Below are 23,552 nucleotides of genomic sequence, written 5' to 3'. Positions count from 1 at the left end.
CATTTACCTAAAACCAGGTGAAACCAGGCCTATATTTGAAAATTGGCCTCATTCTTTTGGGACCAAGAACGTCATCTGGGAAGATTGGTTAAAATATGCATGCATGAGTTCTATCCACTGAAGATTGTGAATTGATTGTTGAGATTGTAAGCAGCTCCACAGATTACTGACATGCCTTCCAAAGTTTAGGAACTACTGCCTTGCTGCAAGAATACACTGGTTTATTTACAAACAGTAGTTAAAGAGTTACCTTGTAAAATGTACTCTAATTTAGTAGCAGAGCACTCCCTTGTGCAAAGAAATGTATAGTTTTCTGTACATATATGTTTGGAAGGATGTCATAGCCGAACATTAAACTCTAGCAGATGATACAAGTTCAAGTATCTATTTTTGTTTCTGTACAGTTCAATGATAACACGTGTACTCATTAAACACATCTTAATTCTCTAGAACTTATTGTAGTATGTTTAATGGATACATTTAATATCAATTTTTTATGTAGTATTTCTTTAAATAACATTAGTAAATATTTAAATTTGCAAAACAAAATGTGATAATACTATTTTACCATGCAATTTTTGCAGCTGTTATGTGTAGAAGCTGTTACGTGTAGAATTTGACATGGTAAAATTCTAAAATAACTTACAGTGAAGCAAGTTTATGGGGCCATGTGTTTTTAAATCAAAATACACCAAGTATATTTGTGAATTCACATTTTTATTGTTAATTGATATGCAATAATTTTGCATATTTATGGGGTATAATGTAATTTTTGAAACATGTATATATGTACTGATGAAATTAGAGTAATTAGCATATCCATTATGTTGAACATTTATCATTTATTTGTGATGAGAACAAAATCTTCTCTTCTAGCTATTTTGAGGTAAATAAAACCTTATTGTTAACTGTAGTAATCCTTCTAAGCAATAGGACACCAGCATTTATTCTTCCTTTCTAATTGTAACTTTGTACCCACTGACCATCCCCTCTCCATCCCTCTCTTTCCTCTACCCTCCTGCTTATTTTTATTTATATTTATTCTTGTTTTCAAAAAAGTTAAGTAGCAGGTATGTATACATGCATACAGACAACATGTGCGCCCGTGCACACACATACACACACTCAAGAAAAAGAAAGGAGAAAGAGACAGTTTCTGATTTTTTATAAATATTTTGCTTTATTGTTGTTTGTCATACTGTATTGATGAACGTAGTTTTTCAGAGAAAATAGAAATAGAGAGATAATAACATAGAGATGAGATTTTTAAGAGATAAGAAGAGAGTAGAAGGAGAAAAGAAAATTGCTTCATTTGATCCAAGCTGCAGTTGAATTGGATGATCTTTTTTTCTTTTCACACTCTTTTATATAGTGGATCTTTTGTGTCAGTTCTTTAATGTGTTTCATTACTTGAAGATTGTGTAAAGGAATACATTCAATAATTTGTCTCTTATTTTAAAATGCATGACAGTTATATGACTTATTAGAAATTTATCCATTAATGTGATATATTTTTAACTTAATTATCAGGTACTTCTCTAGGAGAATGCTTACTTTATAAATGTATGCAGGTATATTTACTTTTTTTTTTTTTTTTTTTCCTTTTTGTGGAGAACGGGGTCTCGCTATATTACCCAGGCAGGTCTCGAACTCCTGGGCTCAAGCTATCTTCCCGCCTCTGCCTCCCTGAGAGCTGGGATTACAGGCATGAGCCACCGCGCCCGGCATATTTACTTTTTAATTTAATGCTATTAACTAGAAAACAATACAAAAATTGTTAGCTTTATATTTTAAAATAATTGTGGTTCAGGCTATTTAAAATCTATTTTATTAAGGAAAGTTATTTCATTGTTACATATAAACAACTTGTATTTTCAGATTATTCACCAGAGCATTACTTGTTACTGACGATGAAAATGAAGTGACCAAAGTTTCTAGTAATAGAGAATAGTTACATAAATTAGGTGCGTGATAAAACACAGTGTTCATTAAAGGCAAACTAGAATAATAATCACTGACTTACAAGGCCCTCTAAGGCATTATCACAAAACAATTATTAATGTAAAATACAATACAAACAAAGCTATATGTGTACATGTGTAAATGCACAGAAAGTGTTATGGAAAAACAGTATTTCAAGACATTAATAGTGACAACCTGCAAGGGAGTAAAACTGGGATATAAAGGGACACTATTTCACCCTATGTACTTTTATACATTTAAGTTATTTATATTAACTTTTAGTCATGTGTTTCTTTCATAACTTGAAAAATGCCTTAAAGAATTTCAGAAATGTTTAACAAAAATAACAGAGGATATGGGGTTCCTTTGAAAGAGGAATTTCAACAGTTGCATCATTGAATACACTTATACATGGTCAAGAAAATTATGCATTCTTGGCCGTATCAAACTATCTCATGTCATTTATAATATACAAACCTACTATGTAACCACAAAAATTAAAATTAAATAAGAAGAAAATCATGCATTCTAATGAGTATTTTCTGATTCTTTGTCCTACTCTATTTTTTATCCCTAATATTCTTTTTTTTTTTTTCCATTTTAATTGAAGGTCTCATTCGTTTGCAAGAGCTCATCAAAGCTCCATCAAGGTACAATCTTCGACTCAAAATTCGTCAGCTACCTGCTGATACAAAGGATGCAAAACCCTTACTAAAAGAAATGAAAAGAGGCAAGGAGTTTCACGTAATCTTTGATTGTAGCCATGAAATGGCAGCAGGCATTTTAAAACAGGTAACCTTTAAATTATTTCAATTCTTGCTTTCTTCATAAACTTGTACTTACAATATGATCTTCTTTGAAATCAAAATGTTATTGTTATACAATCAATTATATAACAACCTTGATGTAATTTTGTAATAGAAAGTCTGACAATTGCTTTTAATTAATTGTCTTAAAAGAAAAGTAATGTAAACAGTGATGATCTTCAAAACAGGTTGTTTGAAGTTTGGAAGTTATTTTCAAATGACTGCAATGCTGTTGGTTAATGAGATTGTTGATTAACGAGATAGTTATTTCTTTCTGTTTCGAAATGAGGGAAGGAACTAAGAGTCAACCATTGAGCAGCTCTCTCATTACAATCAACCAGTAGGAAAAAGATGTAATAGATTTACCATTTACCTGGTATCTACTATAAGAGACTTTACATATTTGATCTTATTTCATCATCACTACAAAAAAAGAAAAAAAAAAGGTGGGAGTGTCTCTAATTTACAGACAAACTGAGTCCCAAAATGAATAAGTAACTTGACCAATGTCAAGTAACAAGAATATAGCAGAGGGATTGATATCCAACCTAATGATGTTAACACGTATTCATTCCAGAATAAAGCATTGCCTGACAAAAACCAACCAAAAAAACAAACAAACAAAATCTTCTAAATCAATCAGACAAAACAATTTGTAGCTGTGAAATCTTTTAGTATTATGTCAGCATTATTCAGACCTAACAGCAAACTGGAAAACAGAAATCATTATCAGTCCATATCTTACAGATGAAGGAACTGAAGTTGGGAGTTAAATGGCCAGAACAAGACCATACACTTACTATGTAGTAGAGCTTGGATTTTAACACAAATTTTTGGATTTTGTTTCTTAAACTCTTTTATGCACACTGAGCTGACACCTTGGTAGCTTGGAACTAGTCAGCTGTTTAGAAATCTCTCATGTATAGGATAAAATATTTCTACTGGAGAGCTACGCAGATTCAGATGTCAAATTATATCCCATTAAATATAACTGCGAATAGTAAATTAACATGGTTAATTTATTAAGCAGATGTTTATTCCATATTCCAATATAAATGCTGATTTTCACAGTAAAATATTTAATTAGATTTGAAAAATTGCTATAGTTTTATCTTTGGATAATAAAACGTGAGGGTTTTGGGGTTTTTTTTTTTGTTTTTTTTGTTTTTTTTTTTTGGCAATGAATAAAACAATGCACTGAACCACTGAACTCTAGAGTCAAGATTTAGTTTCACATAATTCCCAAACAATTCTTGATCATGGTTAGAATACACAGGCTTGGAAAGGAGACCTTTCCTTCACTCCTGGAGTGAGTGGCACTGAGCTATTTCAGTGACAGAGCTTTGGTATGCTTTCTTCAGACTTCTAGTAAGTATATAAATGATCTGTTGTCTTATCTCTAAAGAACTAACTCTGACTATTTTGCTATCTGGAAGGTGAGAAGCCTGTCAGCTTTAAAAATCAAATTTGCTTCCTGCCTTCTATTAGATATATTTATTATTTTAAACATGTTTTCTTTGCAAACATGCTTTGCTTACAAAATGAAAATAGAAATAATAGAATATTTAAATACATATAACAGAAAAATGTAATTTTAACAATGTCAGTAGATGAAAAATTAGAATATAGGTAAAATGAGAATATGAAAATTAAGATGAAGCCAGAGTGACATTATAGAGAATGCATCCTCTGAGGTCCTGCACTGGAAGACCACAACTATGGTGGTATTATTTTTAACTTTGTCTCACATTTGAATTTTCCAGTTATTCTAGTAACCAAGAAGAAAGCAAATAGCTTCTAGGAAATTCAGTAGTGCATTTAATAGGGTCCTATGTTGTGACTTGGGAAATTTTTCTGAGATTCCTGAACATTCACTGATGTTGGAACTCCTAAGACATGGTATAGGAGTTGAAGAGAAAAAAAAAGATGAGCTTTCAGCTAGTCTGGCTTCATCCAAAAATGAATATTAGGACTATCCAGGAAAAGAAATGGCCATAATCAGTTTATTCTTGTGTGTTTTTTTGTGTAATTTATTTAACTTTTTAATTTAAACTGATTCAGCTTTTAATAATTATTGAACAACAGAGAATTTGAAGTTTTCCTGCTAGAAAGCTTTAAAAGTGAGTGGAGCTTGGGGTTGACCAGATTTCCTTTGACGCAAGTTGAGTATGCTAATTGGCATGCACACCTCCATAGCAGATGATTCTACCTCCATCCAGATTTATCAAAGAAAATACCCTAGGGCAGAGCCAAGATGCTCTGAAGTAAAACCTCACAAGGACATTCTATCACAGGGAAAAAATAGTAATCAGGAACTTCAAAGTTTAGATCGGAGAGTGTGAAATAAAAACTTTTAGCCTGGAAAAAATGTAAAAGAAAATGCTAATAAAATCCTATAGCAGCAAGAAGTAAAATAAAATAAAAATTGAAGAAATGCGTATAGGCCCCCCTCCTATTGTTGACCTTGAGCAATATAATTTCTGGATCTTACTTGAAAAATAAACTGGTTGCAAATTATGTGCCTAAATAACTGCATGTGTTAATTTGTCATGTAGCGTTGTTAACACTACACCAGCTTAATGCTGAGATTTCTAATAATATTTTGATTTTAATTTAATCTGTAGTATTTCTTTTAAAAGAGATGATATCACAACCACTTTTATGTTGAGGCAATTGTTATATTATTTGTGCATAACAAGATGCTGATTTTATTCTCTCTAATGTGTTTGAAGTGTGCATACAATTCATTTAAAAGTAGCAGTAAGACATGCTATAATTAAAAGCAGGTCCAGAGCAAGTTATTAAAAAAAAATTCCTACTGGAAATTATTAACTAATCTTTTAAGAGAGTATTCCTGTTGTTCATTTTTTTTTTTTTTTTGAGTAAGGTTACAATGTAGGCACTTAATCAAAAATAACTATTATTTCTACCTCCAACTTTTTTTTTTTTTTTTTTTGATGGAGTCTGACTCTGTCACCCAGGCTAGAGTGCAATGGTGAGATCTTGGCTCACTGCAATCTCCACCTTCTGGGTTCAAGCAATTCTCTGCCTCAACCTCCTGAGTAGCTGGGATTACAGGAAGCTGCCTCCATGCCCGGCTGATTTTTTGTAATTTTAGTAGAGACGGGCTTTCACCTTCTTGGCCAGACTGGTCTTGAACTCTTGACCTCGTGATCCACCTGCGTTGGCCTCCCAAAGTGCTGGGCTTACAGGCATGAGCCACCGTGCCCGGCCTTCCAGTGTTTTCTACATCATATATCACAGCACATAACTGATCTTTGTTTTCAAAATCAAAAGCTGAGAGAAGGTCAATGAAAGCCAGAAACAGACTTCAATTACCTTTATTGATTTCTTCTCAAGGTGATGAAGAAAAAAACCTGTAGCCATTGGAAATATATATGTCAGAACAAATCATCTTCTTCCCCACCATCTCCTCAACTCCTTCCCCTATACCAAAGCAGAATTTGAGGCCCTTGGCTGAGACGTCCATGTTTTCAAATTTTCAAGGAAGGAATAGGCAAAAATTTTAGAATGCATGGAGTGTTCTACATCTATGGGAATATGAAATATACCACTTTAGAAAATGCCATAGATTCCAAACTCCACATTAGAGACTGGGAGTCCAAGTTTACTCACCGTCTCACTTTGTTGGACAGTTTATTCATTCTTTTCATGTCCCAGTTTCCTTACCTGTAAAATGAACATAATAGTAGGACTGACTTCTAGAGTTTTTATGAGGCTTAAATATGTAATGTGCTCAGAATAGTATCTGACACATTTTAAGCATTATATAAGTATTATTTTTAGTTGTACATCTGAATCATTATTTCTTTCATTTACCTTTATCTCTAGTTCTATACCTATGGATTAAAAAAAAAAATGCCAAGCATAATATTGAGCTGTCATTGAATGGTATTGGAGATAGGGAGCTATCTGAACATATGCATCAGGAGCAATGAATGCCTTCTACAAATATGATATTGTAGATTTGTGTTTAATAAGGAAAATTCTGTCTTATTTTGCTTGAGATGAACATTTAATCCAAATATTGGTTTATATAATTATTACTTATTCAAGAAATATTATTTGGTAATTTGATACCTATATTTCCTGTGCTCAATTCTTTGATGCCACCTTTCATTAACCAATGTTTCTCCCTTTTTAAACATATTTTATACATTCCACATTTTTCACAAATATTTGTTTGTTCTTAAAAGAACTCATATTGCAGAACTACAAATTCTATCCTACCTAACTGGTTAATGCCGACTTACGAGCACAATGCTTTTCTTATTTTTATTTTTCATTGTTGTGGGTACATAGTAGGTGTACGTATTTATGAGGTATGTGGGATATTTTGATACAGATATACAATGTGTAATAATTATGTCAGGGTAAATGGGATATCCATCATCTCAAGTATTTATCACTGTTGTTTGTTTGTTTGTTTGTTTGTTTTGAAATGGAGTGTTGCTCTGTCAGTGCAGCCTCGACTTTGGGAGCTCAAGTGGCCCTCCCAACCTCAGCCTCTTGAGTAGCTGGGACTAAAGGCATGTGCCACCATGCCTGGCTGTTTTTTCTCTCTCTCTCTCTTTTTTTTTTTTTTTTTTTTTTTTTTTTGTAGAGATGGAGTCTTGTTATGTTACTGAGGCTGATCTTGGGCTCAATCAGTCCTCCTGCCTTGGTTTCCCGAAGTCCAGGGATTACAGGTGTGAGACACTGCACCCAGCCAGCATTTATCCTTTATGTTACAAACAATCCATTTATACTCATTTAGCTATTTTAAAATATACAGTTAAATTATTATTGACTATCGTCAACCTGTTGTGCTATCAAATACTAGATCTTATTCCTTCTTTTTTTTTTTTTTTTTTTTAGCCCATTAATTTCTATACCCAGAATGTAGCTGAGGCAGCTACTTTGTAAATGAGTTTTTGTAGTTAGTGGCTTGTGGAAGGCTGTTAGATGTACCTGAGAATAATTGTTTCCTACTAAGAACTCTTCATTCAACTAAAAATGCATTGTTTTTTAATTATCCTTGCCAACTGCTGTTCATTGATAAGCAGTTATTTCAAAAGCATTCTCTTATTTTCAGAGAGAAAATGACATGGACACTTGTTATAACTGAAAGTTCTAACCCAAAAGTCCTTGTTTTTAAGATTGACAGTCTAAAATTGATGAGGACTGTAGAAGAGTGAAATAAAACACAGTAATTTGTGACTAGTTTATTAATAACAACAAAAACATTTCTTTAATTATATGTACTTTTTAAATAAGAGTGGTAATTTACATTTCCTTCATTAATGCTATGGAAATGTCTCTAAAGAGCTAAAATAAATGGCTGTTGGCACTGTGTTTTGCGCCACTTTTTTCCTAATTCAGTAATATTGTTCATTAAAATAAAATAAGTTCCTCATTAGGGTATTTGTAGTGAAGACATTACGAATGTAACAAATTAAGATGTGCTAATTTCAGGTTTTGTGTCAAATTTAATGCCTCCTTTAATGTGTTAAGCCATAGCTTTACAATTGCAAACATTCAACTAATAGCTTTTCTGTCTAGAGGATTGCTTCAGAAATTCCTTCAGTAACCACTAATCTTTAACTACTGGGAAAAGATTTAGTTTAACCTAATTGTATGTAACATGAATATTGTGGGTTGATTCTTTATCACATCCATATTTTGTTCTCACTTGAATTATTGAGATATTGTCTTTCCTATAATATATACCTTCAATAATATATATTTTTTTAATTTCTTAGGCATTAGCTATGGGAATGATGACAGAATACTATCATTACATCTTTACCACTCTGGTAAGTACTTTATTAAAACAAAATGTTCTGAATTTTATTATTACGACTTTTTCAGATGAAAAATAGGTTTTTAAGTAAGAAGTATTATGACTTAGTGCTTTGTAGTTATATTTTAATTTGATAAGACCCCACCAAAATTATCAGAGAGGATAGCTCTTAATAGAAGTTGATGATTTTGAAATAATATCATTTCAGATATCAATTCAAAATATTGCATGTCTTATTTTTATGTTGCTTTAGAGAACTTTCAGAACATAATGGATCTTGAAATTAGTTTCCTGAGAAATCAGTGCTTTAGAAAAGCACAAATTCAGCCGGGCACAGTGGCTCACACCTATAATCCCAGCACTTTGGTAGGCCGAGGCAGGAGATTCCCCTGAAGTCAGGAGTTCGAGACCAGCCTGACCAATATGGTGAAACCCCATCTCTACTAAAAATACAAAAATTAGCCAGGCTTGGTGATGGATGCCTGTAGTCACAGCTACTCAGGAAGCTAAGACAGGAGAATTGATTGACCTGGGAGGCGGAGGTTGCAGTGAGCCAAAGTTGTGCCACTGCACTCTAGCCTGGGCGACAGAGCTAGACTCCATCAAAAAAAAAAAAAAAAAAAAAAGAGAAAAGAAAAGCACAAATTCTTATGTTATCTCAGCTCTATTCACTTTTTGAAAATCAGATGTACTGAAGCTGTCCTTTCAGTAGATTAACTTTTCTAATCTGCTTTTGCCTATGTTTTGTTAGACTTCCTTAAAAGTCAGTATGCTTTAATTTGCCATCAGCAAATTGAATGTTACCTTTATATTTTGTTTTCACATACCCACCACACAATTTCCCCTTATTTTGTGTGAAAATCTGATTTTAGCCTATATCAAACTTACTGTTAGCTCCATTTCTTTATCAATACATTATCCTGACCTTTCTTTCTCTGTAAAACAGCTGTCTCTACTAATTCTTTCTTCCGCATGTCCCAAATATGAGAGTATCTCCAAGTTTGGGCTTCATCCAATCTTATTTTCTCTTCAATTATTTTCTTCAGAACTGGTTTGTATTTAGAGCCTCAGTTATCATCTTTGTTTGAATGAGCTCTAAATGTTCTATGTAATATTCATGAATTACTGTATACTGTAAAACAATTTTAATTGTTGTGCCATTAGATAATTTCAAAATATTTAAACTTCAGTGTCCTCTGAATTGACCCCTCTTTTGATTATCTTAAAAATTTCCACTTTTATTGACTCTTGTGTCACTAACAATATTTTACTGATTTTTCCTTTGTACTGTCTCTAGCATCTATCTTCTCCATTCCCATAATAACCAGTCTAACCAATGTTTTCTCCATTAACTTGAAATTCTTCCAGTTAGTCTCCTTGCTTCCAGGAGTCTTGAAGCTGCCAGATCAGATTATTAAAATTTAATTGATTGCAACAGCTTCCTGTGATGACAACTCTTACTTCCAAAGGAGATTATTCATGCAGTAGGATGTATTTTACTTTTAAATAGCAAAGCTGGCTCTGGCATGTCTCTATCTTACTTCCTAGCAGACAACTTTTTGCAGCTTGTAAGAAGCTTAGTGTTGGGGGTGGAGAGGAAGTGAGAGCATTCCCTCATCAGCAAATGATATTTCAGTGCTGTTACAACTCAGCCTCAGCATAAGCATGAGATTTTGGGGAAATCAAAAGTACCTCTCAATAAGGAAAATAAACGAAACAACTAGTTTAGGATACATAGAACTCATAGGCCTACATTTGAAAGCCTTTTATACTGTGATCCTAATCAAACTTTCCCATTTCCTTTTGCTACTATTCTCCTTTAGGAATTCTCATTTATAGCTGAACTGATGTTCTGATGAGCTGAACTGAATAGGTTTTATGTCTTCTAATTTTTGTGTCTCCACTCATACTTTGAATTCTCTTTTTGCCAATCAATAGCCCAGTCTTTCTTTAATGGCAACTGTAGGGTAGAAAAGATTTCTTTTCCTTACACATCCTGAGGTTCAGGGCTGAGATCTCTAAACAAAAGACAGGTTAACAAGAGAAACACATAAACATTTATTTAATATAAATTTTATGTGACACAAAAGCCATCAGAAATGAAGACTCAAAGAAATTGGAAAATCTAGCTGTTTTTTTTTTTTTTTTTTTTTTTTTTGCTTTGGTTTAATAAAGAGTAGTCAGCTATGTAGGAAAATTATTGGACAAAGGGAGGCTGTGATCTAATGGCAATAAATCCAGAAAACTTAGCAAGGCCAATTTGTTCAGATTCTTCATGACCTACAGGTATAGAGTTGGATCCCTCCAGAATGAGAGACTTATAACCTCCTTTCTGTGGAGGTAGGTCAGAGAATTCTTTTATGGTCCACTTCAGGGGAGAAAGGTGGGATAAAGTCCCAGAGTGACCTTCCTGCTTCTGTGTCTTCTCAATTTCCTATAGCCAAGTACAACATTTGGGGGTAGCATGTTCTGAGCCTCATCACAGCTAAGATCGTATCTGCTCTGTGAAGTTTTTCTTGACCATAAAAATTGAAAATGACCTGTGTTGCTTCTGACTTCTTTTACACTTATGATTTCTACTCTTCTACCACTTAGCATATATTGCCGTGCTTTATTTATTCACCTCTTGAATATATCCTATCTCCTTGGCTAGATTGTAAACATTAAAAAATAAAAACCTAAAGATTCCTATGTTTTTCATAGCACAGACCACAGTTCAGGCCAATGCCAGCTGCTCTCCATTGAATTGTATTCCTGTTATCTAGCCTGTGTAGCTGTATGAGTCTGAGGCAAGCTGTTCCCAGAACCAATGGCATTAATCTTGCCTTGATTCTCAATATTGTCTGTAAGTTCTGAGGGTTAGCTATGCCAACTAGAAAGAGGGCAAAACTCCACATGCTGCATGTTTTCATGATGGCATCCATTCCCATGATAGCTTTGGCCTCATATCTCCTGGGAAAACTAAAGGGCAGAGCAGAGCATTCCCTATATACAGACTAGAAACGGCAACAGACATAAAGTGTTTATTGGGAACTTATGGTGAAGTTCCTAGGTGTGAGACATGAAATGAAGGAACTGCATTGTTTCTGTGACCAAAAAGGCTAGCCTTCTAAACATTTTTTCCACACCTTTCATATAGTTTTCATTAGTTAGAAGCCGTATTTTGTGACTTGCTTTCTAAAAACAGCAATCAAACAAAGAAACACTGACAAAACAAAATTTTAAAAACAGAAATAACCAGGTGAGGAAGCAGGGCACAGAAAAAATTAAAGTAAAATATTAATACATAAAATAAGGGCAAGCTATCCTAAACACAGAAAACTATTGCAAATCTTAGATGTAAGTTAATAAGAGCCCATTGTTTCACTGGTAGATTTAGAATAAAATATATACATAGATTTTTACATCCAGAGCATATATCTCTGCAATGCCAAAGCATCAGGACAGTCTATTTGAATCTTGGTGATTTCTGATGTGTAACATCACTTGACACGATGGTGTTAAGTGACCTAAGGGAACCAAAAGTAAGTGACTATTTCAATAATACATGCCTGTGAAGATACTCTGTCGATAATAACAACACAATAACATTTGTCTTTCAGGACCTCTTTGCTCTTGACGTTGAGCCGTACCGATACAGTGGTGTTAATATGACAGGGTTCAGAATATTAAATACAGAAAATACCCAAGTTTCCTCCATCATTGAAAAGTGGTCAATGGAACGATTGCAGGCACCTCCGAAACCCGATTCAGGTTTGCTGGATGGATTTATGACGGTATGAATACCCACTTAAAGATCAGTTTGTGTGTTTCTAAATAGTATTGCATACATATTAACTTCTGGGTCCAAACTTCAGTTTAATTGTTTGATATTAAAAGCACAATCTCAGAGCTACAACGCAAATAATTTTATTAACAATTTTAAATATCAATTTTGTATGAAAAACTTACACTTCCATCCAAGTGTCTCAAAAGCCGTTACAATTATCACCAGGGTACTACAACATAGGAATTTCTATAAAGTTAGTTCCCTACATGGAAGAAATGAGAGACTGAAAAGAAGACATTAATCTGATAGTTATCCTTCTGATCTCACCTATCAATATATGAATACTCTTCAACATGATGATTTCTGATATCTGGTGTTATATAAATGACTTATGTCACACAGAACACACAAAATTCTCCCATGAGCTTACTCACTCTTTAAGGCTGAAGACTAATCAATAATCACATTTGTAATTTACAAGTCCCAGTTTAAACCTCTAGAAGATGCACTATTGCATAAACTATAAAAGAAGGGTATATTCTTCCATAACTTCATTGTTTATGCTAAACAACTTTAGCTGTTTATGCTATTGTTTATACCAGTGCTTACAATAAAAATCTAATAGCAAGGCATACATAATTTTAAGTTTTCTTATACCGTGTCCTCCAAAAGACAGGTAAAAATCAATGTTATTAGTTTGTTTAAGCCACTATGTAAAAATATTATTTTTAAATAAGTAATCAATATAAAAATTATGACTGAGACATTTGATATTCTTTTTTATACTAAGTCCTTGAAAGATGGTATGTATTTGACATCATGCATATTAATTCAGAGTAGTCACATTTCAGTCATATTTGCTCTGTAGTAGCCAAATGTGGCTAGTGGCTGCTTTATCAGACCAGGTAGGTATGTATCATGTTATTTTTAAAAACCATAAATACCTGATGTTTTCTTATTAAATCATTTTTCTACAGACCAAAGTATCACAATAATTAAGGAAATAGCTTAGCAGTGGGATGATATTTACATTTCATAGGTAATTACCATCTGCTTTTAATGAGTATTAGTCTAAATGGAGAATTTATAAACAAAAACGTCCTCTATCCTTACATGTAGAAAAGCTTTTTATATTATGGTTATAATTTTTCCACTAATTACTTCAATGGGCTTCAAAGCATGTTTTTGATATTGTAGGGATAAAAGGAAACTTTGATTTTTTTATTCTTAGAAGGTTTTGTAATACAAATTGAGAGCCTTCATAGAGACTGTGAAGAAGAAATGGTTAGCCTAAAGGCATCAACTTTCTGATGGAACAAAAAATACATTTGTTTTCTGTTTGTGAGAAAAATCACCTACTAGAATTTGAAAATATATCCATATGAATTTTTTTAAAAGAAACAATATAGGGAAATTTTGCTTTATTGCATATAGAGATAGTTGACCAGTTCTAGTAGTTTTAACTTATAATATATTTGAGAATTTTTATTGAGAGGAAAATACCTAAATAACTAAAAATGAAAATACTTTCCTTCAAAGTGGAGCCAGATTTAAAATAAAAAGCAAACTAGAAAAAATTATAAATGTTATATTTTATTACCAGTTTAAAAATGGTGCATCAAACTTTTGAAACTTTAGACAATGTGATTTTTTAATATTATAATGTATACTATCCTTTAAATTGTTGTTATGATCATGTGAAAATTTTTATATGCTTTTTCTATAATAGCTTTCTTTACATTTCTTTGATTTCAGGATGAATATCTTATTATTTATTTTCAATACCATTATTAAATGGTTTTAGGAAAAGTAAATCAGTAGATATTAGGACAATTTTACACTTTTATATATTGACTTCCACAGATAAATGAGTTCAAGGACTAGTGTGCCCCTTTATGTATCAGAATCATAAAAATTTTTCAATTTTACTTTGGTACTCTCTGTATAGCTATGTGAGTCCCTCTGTGACTTTACATGTCATCTCCTGAAATGAATCCCTAATTTGTGGTGACTTATGTAAACTATTGAAAGACAGATAAGTACAAGGAATGATGTATTAATTTCCAAGGCAGAAGATCTTGGAGAGAATTAACCTCTATGATATGGAAAGAGAGACAGGATATTAGGAGAATTACAGATTTGGGTTCTCTCTTTCTAGGCATGAGTCTATTCCTCTTCTGTTTTTCCCTGTTTAACTGGCAGATGATTCCTTGGAAGGGGAAAAATGTTAAAATAAAAATGGACTGATGAAAAAATGTGTCTATTAAAAATCCTGGGCATTGTATATAAACCATGGTTTCTGAGTTATTTAGAAGAATTTTCCATGCAATACTCTTCCCTTTGGTATAGTTCTTAAATATAAAGTAGATACGAAGTTTGTCATTAAAATAAAGGTTTCTTTCAAAATAGATGCAAACTATTTTGTTTTCACAATTTCCCTTTTGAAAATTTAATATATTTAAAAATTTTTTCATCATATAACATTATACCAAGATAAAAAATATATATACATAAAATATTTTCATTATATAACGTTCTTAATTGTAAAATAGCACATGATTATTAAAATAAAACCAATTGAGTTCTGTATTAAAATGTAGGCGTATTTATGTCTTACGTAAGTATTCTTTTTCTTTTCCATTTAAAATTGTAAGCATTTTCACAAGTCATTAAATGTTTAGGAAAAGAAATTAATAGGCTGTTTCCACCATGAATATAGTCAGTAAATTAAGAGGATTCTAGTTAGAAAAAAAAGAAAAAAGAATTATAGCCTGGCATTGTGGCATTGGCAACATTCCCTTCAGTCAATTCATGAGATCTCAGTGTTTATGTATCTCTTGTTCTTTTTTTCCCTGTGGTTCCATAAAGAAATGGGATTATCAGCAAAGTCTCTAGTACTTGGAACAAGACCTGTTATTATCAGTATCATAATCATTTGCCATTGTGTAAGATCATAGTGCTCAGACTTTGACATCCTTTCTTGATGTTTGAGCTATAAAAGGAAACAGTAAATTGGATTCATAAGAGTTTTTCTAGTTGAGTTAGGATTTTAATTGGCCTTTGAGATAACTGTTTATCAGTTAAATTACTACTGAATACAAAACCACTTCTCTTGCCATTGTAGTTTCTTTCTCTACAGTCTGGGGTCATCATATTAAAGATATTAATGTTAGTAACTCAGTAAAATTTTTAGTTTCACTTGGTATAAACCCAACCAAGAAACCAACTCACATGGTACTTCCAAGCCTGATCTAGTTAAGGAGGAAGAAATAAAGCACAACACTCTTCCTTTACACATGAGGGTTTCTTTGAACACATGATATCTCACTTTTCTCCATTCCCACACAATACCATCCAGTTAGTGCTCTGAACTTCCCAGACATAAACCCCTTATTATAAAGCTCTTTCCATACTATGCATTCTGTATTGTGTTCCCATCTTTTCATGCTCCTGGAGGTGTGCAGATACCTTTCAATGAGCGTTACTACCGTTCTTTACTACAAAATCAGATAACATCTTCCCCAGTCCTCTGACTTGACATCGTCTGCCTTTATATAGCACATCTACTATAGGATGAGAATTCACTTTTGAACCACTGTCAATCAGAGACTGATGATAGTGATACTTATTATTGATTTATTGAGTTTACAGCAATTTCAGGTCAAGACAATCAAATCAGATACAAACACCTAGGGGTACATTTTAAACAATCTAGCTATATCCCAGAAATACTTCCCAGTGGTTCCAATATGCATATGCATATTCATACCAATGTACCTGTAATAATTATTAATAATTTTTTTCTTGTGCTGATAGATAATACCACATATTTCCTTGATAATATAAATGTATTACACAAATCAATAATAACCATATTTGTTGACTATATCATTTGGGTTTCTATAGGGATATTACTGTTTTAGAAGTTTAACCCTGGACACCAACTGCTATCTCCATTTCCTTTCACCTCAAAAATCATTAAGCACTGTCAATTTTACTGTATCAATATTTTTCTTAACTACATTCATCTTTTCAACCCAGAGCTTTATCTTAGTTATGATCTTTCCCCTGGCTTTCGTGATAGCCCCCTCACTGAAGCCCTACTCTTAACATCTCTCTCTTACATTCACCTTCTTTCTAATATGATTTTTTTCAGAACTTTGCTCATGGCTTCTCATCATTTACTAGGTGTAATTTGAGCTCATTTGCCAAGCCTAAAAAGTCTTTTATGATCTGACTCTTTCCAACTCCTCTAGCCTCATATTTGCTTACTCCCTGTTCCACCAAGCCACCCTCTCATCTCACCTTTGATGTGTCATTACTCATCATGTATCACCTGTTCTAGCAGAGGATACTTTCATTGTTTAAACCACCTTCCTTTTTTTGAATGATTGGCATATTCCTACTCATACTCTAATTTTCAGGTCTTCTGTTACCTTTTGTATTGAGTCCTCCAGATATTTTATATGTGTGGTCCTTTATTTATGCACTTTATGTGTAACTCCATGTCAAAAGTTAACTCTAGTTCTTTAGTTTGTTTTTACAGCACCTTTTCAATAGACTGTTAGCTCTTTTGAAGCAAGAACTGGATATTGTAATCTCTGAAGTCCCTATACCTAGTTTAATGTCTGGTGTAAAACAAGAGCTCATAATGAGAGAGTGACTGCCTGATTGAATAAATGCATTTGTTAATTGATTTTAATCATGTTACATCTATGTTCTAATCACTAGTTCCTTTCATTTCCCCAAATATATGTTGGAGAGCATTTTATTTACCCTCTGGTACTTTATTATCACGATATCTAATCATTTAGAAGATGCAGTTAGGCTAGTCTCAATGGCAAAAGCTTAGAATTTTTTTTTTTTTTTTTTTTTTTTTTTTTTTTTGAGACAGAGTCTCACTCTGCCATCCAGGTTGGAGTGCAGTGACACGATCTCTGCTCACTGCAACCTCTGCCTCCCTCGATTGCAGTGATTCTTGTGCCTCAGCCTCCGAGTAGCAGGGATCACAGGCACACACCACCACACCTGGCTAATTTTTGTATTTTTGGTTAAGATGGGTTTTCACCATGTTGGCCAGGCTGGTCTCCAACTCCTGACCTCAAGTGATTTGCCCACCTCGGCTTCCCAAAGTGCTGGGATTACAGGTATGAGCCACTACACTTGGCCATTAGAAATACTTTTGATTAAATAGTGAAAGTATAGTAAGTTAGAAGAATAGTTTCCATTATTTTTACAAAGGAAGAGATAATGTTTATGAGAGGTGAGTCTTTACATATTTTAATTCTAAAGCCCTCCTAACAGTTATTTCTTTATAACAACAGACCACGGACTCCAGACTTTACAATTTCCTTTTTTATTTGCGTATCTTAAAATAAAAAATGAGCATCTTGTACATACATCTTACATCAGGAATTCAGCTCATCCACTAAGGTGACACAAGTAATCATTTGTTACTGTATAAAGATTTACTTTTATAGCTGGGTGTGGTGGGGTAGGCCTGTAGTCAACTATTTGGGAGGCTGAGGTGGGAGAATCACTTGAACCTGGGAAGTCGAGGCTGCAGTGAATAGTGTTCACCCAGCTAAACTCCAGCGTAAGACCCCGTCTCAAAAAACAAAACAAAACAAAACAAAACAAACAAAAAAAAAAAAAACAATAGAAATAGAACCATAGAGAAATAACGTATGAACAGAACAGACAGGTTTTTTCATTTACTGCTAGAACTACAAGCCCACCTTTGCTGCTATTTGCTTGTCTTAATTAATTGTAGCTGTTTTTCTTTAATTCATTTGAAATGAATATAAATATAAGGTTTTGGCAAGTACTGGATCAAACCAACTCAACATTTTTTAAATTGGTGAAGCATTTTGAAAAAGTTGGCTTCATCTTATATTGCACTAAATCACCAAAATAAAAGAATAAAGAGTAGCAATATAATGAATTAATGAATTAACTACTGTTTAAAAAATCAATTTTAATACTGTGTGTATTGTATGCAGCACACAGGATTTGATACCAGGCACTCAGGATTTGGTAATGAAGACAATAACTCTATTTCATCAAAGAACTAAGGGAATTGATAAAATCGGAATATAGTAACTGTTTTTCTGATCACATCACAATCTTTGTTAGTACAAAAGTTATGTTCAAAATGTGATGTTGATTGCTTCTTAATTTCGTATTTTTGGATCTTCTTTCCTGTCTTCCTGAAAATTCTTGTTAAAATGTATTGTTTTCTGTGATAATTTTTGATAGAAAGAGACACACATATATTTACCAGGAATTGTACATAACTTCTTAGTATTTTGTCAAAAAATGTGTAACATTTCAGAAAATTTATTAACATGAATATTATAACTACTAGCCTTATTCTTTTTGTTACCACAGAAGAAACATTTTGGGTTCATAATGTAATAAAATATGGCAGAAATATTTGTATACTTCAGAGTACGTAATGAAGTCATAAGTACAACATTTCTTACATTTATATGTGCTTGATTTATGGAATGGTAAAAGGACATGGAGTATGAATAACAGAATGGCACTATATTTCTTTATTTTATGTGCCTATTAATCTTTTAAGATGCGCTAAAGCTACAAATTAAATCTAAATACAAATAATTGAGATGACCTAAAAACCTACATTGTTTTATTAACATAGAATGTTTCATCTAATTGCCTTTTCTCATTTACGGATTAAATAAGCAACATTTAAGCACCTAAAATTGATAGAGATGGAATTTCTATTTTAAGTAATTGTTTTTTACGTGAAAAATGGCAGTTGCAGTAAAGCATTATCTTAATGGTCATGTTATTTTTATCAGTCAATTTTCGAACTTTTCATTTGGGAAAAGTAAGAGTAAATCAAGAGAGACTTTTTTCCCCTTCACCCTGAAGAGCAAGATTTATCTTCAAGGCATTGATATAATATTATGCAATACCAACTTGTAAAGGATAAATACATTTCTATACACAATTTTCTTCAGTCTCTTATTTTATATTTAAAAGTGTAGGGGAGAAAAAAACAAAAACAAAAAACCTTTCCTCTACCTGTCTTAGGTTTATTCATTGTCTGGGACCTCTGACAGAAGACTAACATGAAAAAATAACCGAAGTTTATAGTTGTATGCAGCACCCACTCACACTGAAGAACTCAGATGGGAATAGCTCAAAGGGTGGTTAGAACGTGGGCTTATGTAGCCTCTTAACAAAGAAAGATATATTTTTAGATAAGTGACAAGACAAAGGAAAAGTGATTTAGGCTTTTAGGGGTGGCAAACTGTGAGCAGATAGATATGTACATATAACATTATATAAAAATATAAAATTATATAAATCTAATATGCCACTTGTAGGATCACATACATATATATGTGACTATATCATATATCATATATATGTATATGATCATATACATATATCATGTGATATATCATATGTGTGTATATATATATATGATCCTACAAGTGGCATATTTTGACCTACAAGTGGCATATTTTGGGGTGGCATGTCCTGAACTCTTTCAATAGCTATATAGTTTTATGTGGATGTGACGAATCACCAATGGTATGAGGAAGTCTAACTAGACAGAAATTTGTGATGTTCAAGAAGGAGGGCCCCTCAAGGGACAGTCAATGTCAAAGACACTCAGAAGAGGTGATGCCCAATGCCCTGACAAGAGTATGAAGTCCAACTTTGCAGAGTCTGAGAACTGACAGCATTCCAAGATTTAAGACTCCACATCTGTATCTGGACTATGGCATCATGGTAGACTTAATACAAGCAATGAATGTGACCTTGAAAAACAAAAATACCAAGCCAGTTATTGAGGTAAACAAGGCATTGAACTTAAGAAAGCAAGTACAGGGCACAAAGTAAAGGAAATACAACATGGTCAAGATAATAGGGAATGGATTATTTCACTGGGGTAGGCCCTCAGGTTCTAACCTGAGAATGAAGTTAACAGCAAGTTTGACATAATATTCAATGTTGTAAGTTAAAGGAGTGGATTGGGAAATAGTGGGATATAAATCTGGGATAACTTTTTTCATGCTAATTAATAGATAATTATAAATATTCTATGTTTAACATAGAAAATCAAAATAAAAATCATCAAATATTGGTTGAAATTATTAAAGAAGAGAGAGTAAGAGATGGAATTGAGGCCTACAAATAAGAAATCTTATTCAAACATTCATAATATACTACAGCAAAGTTCTGGCTAAGGAAGTTTATTACTATAACTATAGTACACTCTCATCATAGAAGGATGGGTGGATCTATTTTTAAAATGTATAAAATATGTTTTCTGGCTACTACTTTGCATTCAGGGTAAAATACAACAAACTAAGCTATATGTTGTATTTGGGATGAACTGAGATGGAGTAGACAGGTAGTAATTATCAATGCTATAGATTTTCCCATATTCAATTTTATGAATAATTTTTGGAATTTGTTTATGGCTCCTCCCCCCAACAATTTAAAATAAATGCCATATAAAAAATACTTTGGCTTCACCTCAGTCTTTAAAATTTGCATCTAGTTGAATACTTATATTTATATATGGTTTTATGTAAGTATAAATAATATAAAATAAGAGGGAGATAAATATATAAAAATATATAACCCTCATTTATATCTAAATTCATATTATCTTAGGTAATATCTTAGTATGTTTGTGCTGCTATAACAGAATACCTGAGACTAGATAATTAATAAGAAACAGAAATTTAACTCACACTTCTGGTTGCCAAGAAGCCCAGATCAAGGTATTAGCAGGATTGGTGTCTGGTGAAAGCAACCGTCTGCTTCTAAGACGGCCCCCTGTTATATTCTCAGGAGGGGAGGAACACTGTGTCCTCACATGGTGGGAGAAACCAAAGGGCAAGAGAGTGGTCCTTTCAGCCTGGAGCTCTTTTATAAGATTGCTAATCTCTTTCGTGAGTGTTTAGTGCAGTGATGACGACTTAATCACCTCTGAAAAGCCACACCTTTTAATTCTGTTTTATTGGGGATCAAGTTTCAACATGAATTTTGGAAGGGGGTACACTCAAACCATAGTAGGCACTTTGTGAATAGTAAGCAATATTCATATTTATCTATTTAATCATATTCATACCTATATTTATGTACTAAACTATACTATCTATACTCATATTTATCCATTTACTAGAAAGACAGTGTCACTGGTCACAGTATTAATAGGATAAGCATTTATAATACATGGCCTTAGTACACTCAATGTATGCAAATGCTCTTTGACTTATGACAGGATTGCATGTTTATAAAACCATCATAAATTGAAAATATCATAAGTCAGAAATGCACTTAATACACCTCACATCCTAACATCATAGCTTAGCCTCACCTACCTTAAACATGTTCGGAGTACTTACATTAAGTATTACTTACATACCTACATTTGGACAAAATCCTTTAACACAAAGCCTATTTTAAAACAAATTGTTGAATGTTTAATGGAATTTATTGAATGTTGTACTGAAAGTGAAACACAGAATAGTTGTACTTGAAGTACAATTTCTACTTTTTGCATATGGCTTTTGCAACATCATAAAATAAAAAAATCACAAGTTTGCAACATCATAAAATTTTAAAAAATCACAAGTTTTACCATCATTAAGTAGGGGATCGATTGTGTGTATCTGATTTTGGCATATTTTTATTATTAAATATTAGCTACAAACTATAAAATGCTTATTAAAAAACATATGACACACTTAACTGTAGATTGCATCAAATTTAGAATCAATATGTCTGTAAGAAATTTAGCAATTTTCCATGCTGTGATTTATAATGAACACGTTGTGACTTTTTTTAGTCATGCTCAATTTTAGAAGAATTTTATTTAAAAATAGAGATGCTAAAACTGTCATAAATAAATAAAGAACTTGGCATACAATCAAATTTATATATAGTGCACAATAATCCAACTTCTGATGTTTTAATATAAATATATACCTCAGTAGATATTTCCATTTCTTTTGTTTTAAATTACCTACCTGTGGATCTCACCAATGTAGAATTTCTCCTGCCTAATTGACCCAAAAAAGTACTCAACTCTGTTATTATAAATAAGAGTATATGCATATGTAAAGAATATGAATTTTAAGGATGTTAGGATGTGCACAGTGGCCCTAGGAATAGTGACCCAAACAATGATTTTATACAAATTCTGAGTCTAGCTACCAGCTAATGTTACTATTTGTATTTGGCATCTAATATAAATAACCTAATTGTGAATTGTATTTAATGTTTACTACATTTCACTGCTGTTTCTGCCTTATTAACTCATGACATCATGGGGCAGTTATCATCCTCATTTTATAGATGCAGAAACATAGAATAGGCAGGCTATACATATAAAGAAAGATCCCTAAACTTTTGTCAGAAGTAAATATAAAACGATCCTTAAGCATCTGAAGGAAAAAGTTGAGCATGATGAATTAGAAACCAGGAAAAAAAATCACTTTAGATGTGCTGTCAGATTTTGTGCTTCATTTTTAACCTTAGAGATTTTCACACCAGTTTTGGGTAAGATGGTAGCTAGTTGGTCTACTAAACCCTCTTATTTCTTTTCCTTACAGACTAAACTCATACATAGATGTCAGAAGCCACATCTGAATCTCATTCCCAAACCTCTCTAATGCTGTTATTTTAGGCAAGTTACCTAACCTCTTTGAGCCTCACTTGTCAAATAGAAATAATAAATTTTAGTGGGTTATCATAAGGATCAAAAGGGATAATGAATTCACCTATAAAATGTTGAAAACCTACCTGGCTTTTTATAATTATATTATTGCCTTCTCTTAAAGGCCCCGTGACTTATAGCATAGAATTTGACAGAGTGCTTGTAGCTTAATTAATTGATTCATTTTTTCAGCATTAATTGTCATCTGTTGTATACAAAATCACTGCAGTAGATACTTAGGGTGTACATGTGTGTGCGTGTGTGTGTGTGTGTGTGTGTGTGTGTGTGTGTGTGTGTGTTGGATGCAATCATAAGTTTTCATACAGAATCTGCTTAAAACTTGAATACAGTAGTCTTCTTTTTAAAATGAGCCCAATTACCATGATTTGAAATGCACTATTGCAATAACATATCCCTATTTAACAGATATTTAAGTCTAGTTAGAAGTTTATGAAAATGGTATGTGTCATTTATTTTTTCTCAGTGTCAGATCATTTCATT

General features: G+C 32.7%; 1 protein-coding gene across 8 annotated transcripts in view; it reads left to right on the top strand.

Moving 5' to 3' along the window:
• GRIK2 (glutamate ionotropic receptor kainate type subunit 2) overlaps window positions 1-23,552 on the top strand; it is a 700,667-nt gene that overhangs the window by 286,035 nt on the left and 391,080 nt on the right. For all 8 annotated transcript variants that reach the window (XR_012433589.1, XM_005552268.4, XM_074037392.1 and 5 more), the window contains 3 exons: window positions 2,573-2,754; window positions 8,531-8,584; window positions 12,174-12,347. Coding sequence is in view for 7 of the 8 variants with exons in the window: in XM_005552268.4 (XP_005552325.3) it covers window positions 2,573-2,754; window positions 8,531-8,584; window positions 12,174-12,347 (410 nt within the window). In the remaining variant the exon portion in view is untranslated. The remainder of the gene's footprint in view (window positions 1-2,572; window positions 2,755-8,530; window positions 8,585-12,173; window positions 12,348-23,552) is intronic.

This window comes from Macaca fascicularis, chromosome 4 (assembly GCF_037993035.2).
Source record: "Macaca fascicularis isolate 582-1 chromosome 4, T2T-MFA8v1.1".
In the NCBI taxonomy this organism is placed as follows: Eukaryota; Metazoa; Chordata; class Mammalia; order Primates; family Cercopithecidae; genus Macaca; species Macaca fascicularis.
Note: the sequence above shows the minus strand (reverse complement) of the source record. Positions and strands in the feature narration are given on the sequence as shown.